The sequence below is a fragment of the Arvicanthis niloticus genome, chromosome 19 (genome assembly GCF_011762505.2).
Source record: "Arvicanthis niloticus isolate mArvNil1 chromosome 19, mArvNil1.pat.X, whole genome shotgun sequence".
In the NCBI taxonomy this organism is placed as follows: domain Eukaryota; kingdom Metazoa; phylum Chordata; class Mammalia; order Rodentia; family Muridae; genus Arvicanthis; species Arvicanthis niloticus.
In genome coordinates this window covers 37,672,990-37,684,263 of record NC_047676.1, presented here as the reverse complement: position 1 = coordinate 37,684,263, position 11,274 = coordinate 37,672,990, and the positions used below count along the sequence as shown (strand labels likewise).

Below are 11,274 nucleotides of genomic sequence, written 5' to 3'. Positions count from 1 at the left end.
GTGTTTCGTGTTTACATAAATTAAAATCAGGTAAGAGCCTTGACTCGGGGTTTAAATAGAGTGGCAGACTCACTAGCTTCCATGAATGGCCTGATTCCAAAGGCATCAGTCATATAGCAAAATAAACAATGTCAGTTAAAACTTGAAATGCCTATGAATTTAAGAATCAAAAACAAAGGATTGGATGAGTGCATGACTCTTGATAACAATGAGCTGAAAGTGGGGGCAAGTTTTCTCTGTAAGCTTGTGTTCTTTTAATGTAAAAGAAGCTTCAAGGTTTACCTTCTTTCTCAATATGAAAAAATAATCAGAGGTAGCAGGTGAAAAATATAAAAATACAGATATGGTACAAATAAACTCAACTGGAAGAAATAAGAAGTGTGCACTTTCTGTTAATTCTGTGGTCCTTTTAAAAACTCAACTAGCTGTTTAAATACAGATTTAAGTCACCAGGGACATTACTTTTCCCTTAGTTTACTTTCAGATAACATTTTAAATGAGTTATATTAACCAGTGGGATAGTTCTTCAAACTACTGGGAAAACAATAGGTGTATAATTATTTTTTGTGAATGTGAATGAGTTATAGTAAATTTGGCTCATATCACGGTTTATGTCCAGACTTACTGCTTATTGATTGTGATTTTCTGTTCACTAAATAACAGAACGAAGAAGCTATCCATCTCTGTTGTCAAAATACATGTAGGAACATGCACGTGTGTACTCAATCACACATCCTGAAACATGACATCTACAGATGGGTGTGCTACATGCCTTCTGGCATGGCACTGCCTCTGGACCTAACGGACGTTTTGTAAGAAAAGACACGAGAATAGGAATATCTCTCCTATGGCATTTGAATGTTGGCGTGACTCATACTGACTGAGCACACCGCAATGTGCAGACATTGTACTTATTGCAGACCGTCTGGCAGATTTAGAAGCCATTATAAAATGACCTCAATTCTATTTCAGTACTCTAAAACAGCAGTATATAATACCGAATGGCCAATTAAAGAATTTCATATAAAAATATCAGCACAGAACTCTTTTTTCAATCTGTTTATTGTGTATGCAACCCAAACTTCAGCTTAAGTGCTGTTTAATGTTTATTGACTAGATTCCGTAACCCTACAACTGGTGAATCTTATACCATTTTAGGCATTTAATGAAATATTTAGAAATACTAAGAAAAGAAAAAAAAATCAGTATTCAAAGGGTTAATTTTGTTTATAACAATAAATTATTTTGTCATCTTCTTCAGTTCAAAATCCAGCTTTGAACCCGAGGAAGGCTTTCGAATCCTGTTATGTGGTGTGGTCCGTTAACCAGTCGCAGTCTGATTACCAATCACTCGGAGTATCTCTTTGTGAATACCTCCTTCTTGCGTGTTGATATTGGCATCTCCCACCTGGCCATCTTCATAGCTACAACAGAAAGCAGAAACAGGAAATGTGGACAGAGATGGCACTGTTTAAATGGCTTCAAAATTCCCATCTGATTCTTAAAATTAATCCAAGGAAACCAAAAACACAAGGTAATTTGGTTTGGCTTTGTACTTAATAATGTGTGTTAAAGATGAAACTTGGCACTGTTTGTTCTTTTCTGCCACACCTTCATGTATCCCCCTCTGTCAGTTTCAATGTTAAGTGCTTCATCTCCCATAAAGCATTGCCAGAATTGTAGGGACATGCACGTGTCTTTCACAATGCAAGCATCTCTCTCAATGGCTGCTGTGACATTAACTGCAAAAGAATCCACCATCTTCACCTTCATGCTCCTTGTATTCTGGACATCTTAGCCGACTCATGTCTCAGCTGTCCCCTCCCTGAGCTGCACTAGCTTCACAGTCTACTCCTGCTTCCTTGCCATGGCCACCTTCTAACTACTATGTCACGTAATCAGCACTCCAGTTTTCCTCATCAACCAGAGGCTTGTTCTCTTGGTCTGTAATATATTTCTGTTTATGCCGGCACTTCACAGAAGACTGCAAGCCAGCTAAGTCCAGCCTAGCAGTGAAAAGGTAAAGAGACAGTTCTAAAGGACAGCAATTGCTAAGTGCTTGGGAAAGAAATAATTACATTTTAGATAATTCATTTCCTCAAATAAGCTGACTTGGGCAATAAAGATTTCCAAAGAACAAATTTTCAAACTTGAAATGATAATATTCGGAGTGAAATAGGTGATGAATTAATTTTACGACATAAAAACGGCTTCAAGAAAGACGATGTAGAGAAGTGGTAATTACTTCAAAATAGATAACCAGAGGCATAAGCACAGTGTCTCCGAGATTAATGCATGCTTCTGTCTTTTCCTTGCCATACTTAAATTCTCTTGAGATAGCATGAGGTGGGAAAATAAAACACTCTCACACAGAAATGGGAACTTAGCTCCTTACATAATACACTGCTTAAACACAAAGTGATAATTCCACTTGCGTCTAGTCCAAGTTCCAAGACGAGTTGGACCAGAATATTGATAAGCTTCGCTGATTCTTATCATACAGGTTTTCTAGTTTACACACAATTTGCCCTGTTTCTTCTACCTCAATGCTGTAACATCGCCGTAAGATGGGAATTCATTAAAATGCCTAGCGCATAGTCTAAGCACTAATATTTTCTCAGGAAATCAAAGAGTAAATGCCACATTAAGAATCAGCCTATGTGGGCTGGAGAGAAGGCTAAACAACAAGAGTACTCACTGCTCTTGCAGTCTCGGGCTTGGTTCTCAGTGCCTATAGCAAGTGGCTCACGGCCACTTCTAGGAAATCTGATGCCCCCTGAGAGGACATCTGCATGCACACGGTACATATAAGCTCATGTAAGCACATACATATGAACACACAGAAAAAATAATAAATAAAAACATCCCTTTACAAAAAGAATGAGAAAATGTTAGAGTTGTTCAAACTAAATCAGAAGTTTACTTTTTTAAAGGTATTGTTAGGATCTTTGAGAGCAAATAGCCAATCAGCAGTTAAGATGCAGGCCTTCGCTCTCTCCTACCCTACTAATGGCATGTATAGGAAGACAAAATGAAGAAAGATGGAGTAGAGGACAGAATCTCTGCTTCACTGAGGAAGAACAGAGCCTCAACTGTAAAAATCACAGCACAGCAGCTGAAGCTTGGTCCATGAGGAAGAAAACCAGAAGCAATGGTAGGGCTGAGAAACTACACACCAGACCCCTCTCCTCATAACACATAGCATTGCAGAGAACAGATCGGTCTGTGAGGCACTGATGCCTCTCAAGGGTGACAGGCAGCTGCCATGCACTGGGAGAAGTGACAGGGCAGCTTAGAGCTTGAAAAGGGATCAGGCTTAGGGACAAACTGGATTCATTTAGAGACTGGAGATCAAGCAGGGCTTGTTGGCCCTGTAAGTATTTATCAGTATTCACACAGGGGATGCCTTCACTGGCAAAGGCGAGGTTCTGTCTTCTAATTCTGCAAGTAAATTGCTTCCTATCAAAGTCTATAGTTAAACAGTGTCTACCTTTTATAAACGGATGACTAAAGATGGTCTTGACTTTTACCTGATAGTCATTATACATTTCTTATACATTCTTCTTGTATTGACCTAAAACATTTCAAACTTAAAAAAAAGACAGAAATAAAAATAATAAATCAAAACCAAAGCTGAGGGAAGTTGAGGCAGGAGGATCACGGTTGAGTTCAAAAGCACTATGGATTACATAGTGAGACCCTGCCTGACAAAGCCAAAATTAAAAACAAGTTACTGATCAGTGGGGAAAACCAAATGCAGAGAGCCGCATGGAGGTGGGGCAGAGAAAGAGACAGGAAGGAAATTTTATGCCAAATATTTTTATTCATTCAGAAGTTTAATGAACTAAATTTTAAGTGGAAGCTCTACCATGTGCCACAGGAAAGCCAAGACACCAGAGTCTTCTTGTCCCATTTTCAAGAAAATTTGATGGAAGAGGAGGTTGTTTGAACTTGAAAGGCAAACTGGACTGAAGAGGAATTCCTGATATGTACATAGGACAAAGAACTGCTTGGCCCAAGGTCCTGACATATTTGGCCCCATGTACTACAGACAAAATGTGATCCTTCCTGCTCTTATACTTGAGCACTTCTAAAATGTTTTCAGAGATAGGGCTGGGTACAAATTCTACATATATTTACCAGTCAATGTACACCGACCAATCACAGACAGCTCCATCTTGCAGTGAAGGAAGCGTTAAGAGCTCTGAGTACTTAGACTCTCCTTTCCAGACAAGTAAGACATGCTAACCTGCTCTAAAATTTTCCCTGTCCCTATGCAGCTTAGGAACAGGGCATCCTCTCTTGCTTCCCAGTCATTTCCTGAGCCCATACTTGGCCATTTTGTCAGATCAACTGACCACCTCTGATTTTATTATTTTTAACCTAATTATATAAAAAAAAATCACAATAGTAAATTTTCATCTCTATCTCTCAAAACCCTCTTGTTCATAGTGAAACAATCTACATGGTCTAGCCTACAGACTTATAACTCCAGCACTGAGGGCTGAGGTAGGATGATTGCTAAGAGTTTGAGGCCAGCCTACACTGTGTAGTAAGTATGACTGAAGACTCAGAGAAAATGGAAAGAGGATGGGGAGACATGTCTGTGAGTATGGCCTGACATTCGGTGTGCTTGGTCTTCTGCTTCAGCCCATCTCCTGACCCTTTGGAAGTCAGTTCTCTCACTTTACACATAGTAGGTCTTCATATGTTTATACAAGTGTTCCAACAGTTGGTAGAAAAATCAAGCTTTACAACTTCTACTACTAGAAATGGGCTGGGATCTGGTCATAACATCTGTATTACTCCATTTTGCCTGAAGTATTTATTCTTATTCAATCATTTGAGGATTTCCTAAAAAATCAGTTTTCAAACATGTGCCTCTCCTCCCACAAGCAGTCCAGTCTTTTCAGTTTTATTTGAATACTTTGTCTCATATCAGTCTATTCCATAGAATTTTCCCATTAGTGTTGCTGAGATGTGAGAGAGATTTTGAAGAAGACACTAAATGACTATATTGTGATCTCCATGGTTCTGGGAAATGACATCAACATGGAAATTGTCTTAATTTTCAGTGTTTTCATATACTACTTATAAGAAATGCAAATTAACTTACATCCTCATCATCAGTCACAGTTCCTAACATCAGTGCCCATGCAATGTAATAAAATATTTGTTTAAATAAGAAAAATATTATAAACTGGGTTATTGCCTAATGGTTAATTTCATCCTCATTGACTTACTCTTTCCTAGATGCTACACTCATAAGAGAGGCACAACCCTAGGCTTGTAGCTTTTATGAAAGAAGAGACTAAAAGCTGTAATTAGAATGTACAATAACAACTTGAATGCATTTTCTCCTTGGTGTGTTTTGAATTTACCAGTCTTACATAATGAGTTCCATCTACTGAGGGTGCAAAAAACAAAAAGATGGCATCTCATTGTGTTTACAAAGCAATGAAAATTACCTTAATAAAGATTTCCCCTGTGAATCATTTTGAAAGCATCTGGGCACATTGGTTTTCATCAGACAGCTTCACTTCTCTATTCACTATTGTTGAGAACAGGAGTCCTTTTCTCCTGTAATTAGTCCTCTACATGTGTTTTATGTATCATTTATGAAAATATAAAAATGTCATATTGAGAATTGAGCTACTTCTCTATGGAAGGCTGTTTGTTCTGTTCAATAAATCTGAATTTTTGTAAGCTATAGAGGAACAGATTACACAACAAGACCCTGGAGTTATCCTTTTATCAACATCTCAAGCCTACTAGATGGATAAGGTAATTTAGTAATTAAAGCTTATTTCTAGAGGGCCTAGCTTCTAACAATGGATAATAATCAACTAGCCAAGAAAAATGAGAAGGTTTTATGAGCTTTGTACTAGAGACCTACATAGGCTTAATCTCAGAATAATGTTTCAATGTAATGTATACTGACATAGCTCACGAGCCCATGCAGTCCTTCTTGCTGTCATTGGGCCCTCCTAGGCTGACCTGTATAGACTTCAGCTGTGTGATCCTCTGGCCTCCACTTTGAGTAGAGTTTGGTCAAGTAGGGGTCCTGCCAAAGGACCACTTCCTGACTCAGCAATCTGGACCTGAGGATGTATCACAATCCTACTGCTATTAGATCCAAAATGCTACTCTAGATGTGCCGAGGCCCCACAGCTATACCTTTGCAAATCATCTAATTGTAGGTAATAAAAGAACCAATGTTCTTTGTGAGCCATCTGCTTGCTGTTGAGTCTCTAAGTGCTGCAGGTAGGCATACTTTTCTCATTTTGTTGATGAAGCTTAGAGTTATACAACTTGGTGATTGTTCTTCCTCATTTCCGTGGAGTTGGAACTCAAACTCCTTAACCAAAGCAGGAGCTGCTATACCCATTGCTACAAAACCTGTAGCCAGTGAATAAATGCTGTAAGAAAATCATAGTTTCCATAGAATCTCTCACTGTGGACAAGCTGTCCACATGCTCTTGAATCCAAACACACAGGTTCGGTGGACCTATAATGGATTGATGGAATTTTAATGCCATTGCATTGACATATTTATAAAGGAACCCACATCACTTTTCAACTTGCTTTTAGATACTCCATAAACTACAAAACCAACCACTCAGTTCATTCCTAAAATCTGTTCTGAGCCAAGGTCAGGAAAGAGCTATGGCCAGGAAGAGGAAATGGGACTACAGAGGCAAAGCTGGAGTGAAAACTCAGGTTGGCTTACTACATCCATGGATTTGGGATGCAAACAATGCTTTTCTACTTGTGTGCCAACAAACACACAGGCCAACATGCAATACCTTGCCAGCCTACAATGAAATGCTCATTAATTTTTATAGAATATTTTCATCACCACCTTCTCTGTCTGCAGTTCTAAAATCTTTCCTCACTAAAGCACATATAGATGGTTTTCCTTTAGTTCTTATAGATTAACAGCGTGTAACCACCACTTTCCTCAATAAGCTTACTGAGATGTAACAATCATTAGACTCACGAGAAGTTCTATTATTTGTTTGTTACATTTGGCAGCTAAAGTGAGAAAATAATACTGCAGTCACTTTTTCATTTGTAGAAAACACAGTAATGTACAAATCCGAGCATTTAGACTTACACAAAAAAGAATCGTGTGCAGACATGATCCGTGTTTGGGACAACCCATATCTCTCCATGTTTGTGCAGGTCAGGTGACGTGATCACTGTAAGTGGAAGACATAGTTAAAGACCGTTTTCATTCTAAAGGAATAGTACTTCATTGAAGTACTATTGTCCTTCTGTATGAAATCTAAAGGCAAAAATAGTTTTCCAAACAAATATAAAGTGAATATCATATCAGCCAACATATTAAAATGAAATCAACAAAAGGCTACTTCACTATTAAGGAAATCATTTGACTACTATCAGAAACAAATAGGTCATGAGAGCCCAGACAGCAACTTACTGTCACACATAACAGTCAGGTGTGGAACACTTGAGACAGACACTAGAAGCTACTGAAAGTCTTGACTCAGAAAGATAAGATGACTTGAAGCTTGTCAGACATTAGAGCAAGAACAAAGAAAACCCTATGATCTTCCAAGCGACCTGTCAATCTTTCTGCACTGAGTTCAGAATGAAATGCCTTTTCTGGAGTAATGGAAAGTCCTATCGTGTTATCTTCTTGGTGCACAGCTCAGTCAAGCTTTTCATTGTCTTACACAGTCAAGCACCAACTTGAAGAGGAAGCATCACAAGAACAAATAAGAAATACACTATATGAAAGTTGAGTTACATACTTTGAATTATAAAACGTTATTGTGGTTTTTGTGCTGGGTAAAATTATTTTTATTGATCTCGTTTTAAACTTCAAAGTTTGTAGTGAGTTAAAATGTCCTTTACCGTAATTATAGGTCATATTTATTTTCGTACTGTAAAATGCTAGTTGATCTGTTGAACATTTTAAAAAACTGGATTCCTTTTTGAGAATTTCATATATGAACACTGAATATGCATAATTTTCCCCTTTCTCTCATTCCTCCCACTTTTCCCAACCGCCCATACTTTTTTAAATACATCTTATTATTTAATTATTGTTTATATATGTATACATGTATAAGTATATATGTTTATACAAATAGTGATAAATAAAGTGTTTTTTTATTTAAAAAAAAAAAAAAAGAAAGAAAGTTGAGTTACGTTTGGAAAAACAGGCCAGGAATAATACGGCCCTGTCAGAACCCATGACAGCTCTGCACTTTTATTTTAGCCTCTATGATCTCAATTATGCTCACTTTCCACTGTGCCCTCTGAGATGGTCTTAAGAAACAATACTTCACTACTTCCTCATGAACTCTCTGTAAGCACACGTCAGTTCTGAAATACAGAGCTAGGATGTAAGGCCAAGGCACTCACCTTCACATAAGGCTATGCATTTCAAGTTACGGCTCTGCAGGAACTGGGACTGCTGTCCTTTTTTCTGAGACTAAATCATAAAACAATTGAAAAATTACAGTTAAAATGAAAACGGGATACGCTAGTAAGCATTGACAAGTGCTTGTCGTTAATAAACATGAACCGTTAGGAGGGTTGTGGAGAGTTATCTACCAAGATCTATGCATTCTTTTTAACCGCCAGTTGTTTTTGTTACATCATTTAATGTATGTAAATAATCTTTGTCAAGTCATTCATGAGGCCAGTGAACTGAAGCAATGTTGAAACAGTTCGGTAGTCTCAGAACACACAAGTAGAATTCAAAGTTAGTTTTACCTGCGAGGCTGACATTTATATCAAGGCAAACAATGAAATTTGCATGATGTTTTCAAACTTTAAAATCAACCACTCTAGACAATGCGACCAGCGAAATCAACCCACATTTACAGCATTACTTACGAAGCCACAGAGGTTTCAAAAGCACTCCATGTAGAAGTCGGGTTTACTTTCAGATATTAATCAAAGTTCATTATTCATCAGATGGGTTTTAGTTTCCCCACGATGTTCTTATATTCTCACAAAAGTATAAAATTTGGCCCCACTCTGTCTGGAATGTTCTTTCTCTCAGAGACATGTGGCTCACGCTGTTTCTATCTCTAATGCTACACTCAAAGGCAATCCTTCTCAGAAGTATTTTCTCCTGACCATGCCAGGTAGCATTCACTCTAGCATTAACTTCTCTATAACGTTAAACATCCCTTTCTGTGAGGTCTTCTTCTTTGTCATTTAATAGTCCATTGACTTAACCATGTTTCTAGTTTGTTTTGTAAAGAAGACAGGAGTAATAATCTAGTTTTATTCTCCAAAGTCTAGACTCCGCTAGTACAGTGAAACACCAGGATATGTGTGTGTTCATGAATGTATATTAATTATTACCTACATGCAGTGATGTTTTGCATTTAGAGTGAGTTTGACTCCATCATAAGTAATGATGACTTAAAGTACATTTTTAGGCTTAATAATCCTCAGTATTTATCAACATCCTGCTGTCTAATGAAGCTAGAGTTCACTGTTTACCCTTTGACAGTACCTGGGACGAATTGTTGTTTTTACTACTTGAAGCTGGCTCGTCCTTGGTTGACACCTTCTGCTTCTTGTTCATCCCTGAAAAACATCAGCACAGTAGGAACTCAGAGACACAGCTGACTGAAGCAAATGAAAGTACAATAGATGTATGTCAAAAGTTGTACTGTAGGCAGAAGTCTAATCACACCAATCCAGACTTGGCCACAATAGGCTCACGAGGCAATAGCTGCTTGTACCTCAGAGCCCAGAGCTGATGGTTTGCACATCTGGGAACTCCCAGAAGAGTTCTAAAATAGGAATCTCTGTTTGTTCTTGACATTAAAAATGGGGATAGAAAATTATTTTGTATACACTATAATTAGAGTACTCATAGAAGTTGATTTAAAAATGTTTAGTGACTTAGAATTAACTTCCATCTGTATTGCCTGTTGAGTACTAGGATAAGATTAGACTGAAAAATTCAGACAGGAGATAAGCGAGCTTTCACCATTGAAAACTGCTAATATACACTCGCTTCTGTGTAGAAATTCTAATCTTTTTAACTCAAATTATATGTACTATTGTCTATGCTCAATCATAAATTTTAGCTTTCACTCTATTGAAGTCATGATATAATGTTCTGCTGTGAAATCTTTTAGAAAAAGAGAACCAATGTATATTTCATTGTAGATTATGCAAAAACTAAATCTATGACAATGTTCAACATACTACCACACCAGAAACTGAGAAATTCTTGAATTTCAATAAATATCTTGGTGCCAAGAAGCAGATATGTTGAGAAATTTGCAAAGTAAGTTTGTCTAACCTTTTCCAAGCCAGGCATTCTCTGGAAGTTGCCCAGGTAGGTAGGAACAGACCTGACATGTAGAACAGGGGGAATGGCAAAGTACTATGTGCAGGGCTGTTCGACGGTCTAGGCTCTATGTCTTCAGACCTCAAAACCAACTACAACTTCATCTATCTCTGGAGATTTCACACCCCTACCCCCTGCCCCAACCTGAGCTATGGACAGAACTCAAGGTCTCTATCAACAAGCTACATCCCAAGTCCTTAATTCCTCCTTTTAGAAATATGTCAGGAGCCTCTCAGATTCTGATAAAAGCTATCGACTCTCTTCTAGATAAATACACATGCAAAGACAAAATTTCACATCCATTCATCTGTACCTAGTCTCCTCCCAACTGTTTTTATAATCCTGTTTAAGGACTCTATGTACTAGCATAAGAAGCAGAAATAAAAAAATGATTTTCTGTTTTTGTCATTTTTACTATCTATGTTGATGATGTATTATTTAGCTAAACAGTATTTAGTTTTAAATCTGATTTTAGTTCTTTCCCGTTGCCTGTCTCAATACTATTTTGTCCATCTGACACTTATCTTTAGTGTTATGTCAATGTCTCACTATAATAGTATTTCCTTTTCTATTAATTTATTCACTTTACACTCCACTGTCAGCCCCCCTCCTCCTAGTACACAGATCCTCCCCCATTTCCCCTCCCCTTCTGCTCTGAGATGAGAGAGTCCCTCCTCTATCACCTCTTTCATCCCCCCATACTCCTGCACATTAAGTCATTGCAGAACTGGGCCCATCCTAGCCCACTGAGGTCAGACAATGCAGCCCAGTTAGGGGAATGGGATCCACAAACACAAGACCCCAACCCCAGCCCCATTTATAACAGTATTTCTTAACTTACTTGCTCTGTTACTATATAACCTGTCAATCCTTCATCAACAGATAATCAACAGAGAGAATGGAAGGGTTTGTGATGGCCTTGA

The 11,274-nt window shown here is 37.9% G+C and overlaps 1 protein-coding gene across 2 annotated transcripts in view; it reads right to left on the bottom strand.

The window, feature by feature from the left end:
* Window positions 1-1,044: 1,044 nt before the first annotated feature.
* Window positions 1,045-11,274, bottom strand: part of Parp8 (poly(ADP-ribose) polymerase family member 8) — a 165,354-nt gene continuing 155,124 nt past the window's right edge. For both annotated transcript variants that reach the window (XM_076916193.1, XM_034523612.2), the window contains exons 24-27: window positions 9,503-9,576; window positions 8,395-8,464; window positions 7,118-7,202; window positions 1,045-1,424 (exon numbers count right to left, since the gene is read on the bottom strand). In XM_076916193.1, coding sequence (XP_076772308.1) covers window positions 1,322-1,424; window positions 7,118-7,202; window positions 8,395-8,464; window positions 9,503-9,576 — 332 coding nt within the window. In that variant the 3' untranslated portion in view covers window positions 1,045-1,321. The remainder of the gene's footprint in view (window positions 1,425-7,117; window positions 7,203-8,394; window positions 8,465-9,502; window positions 9,577-11,274) is intronic.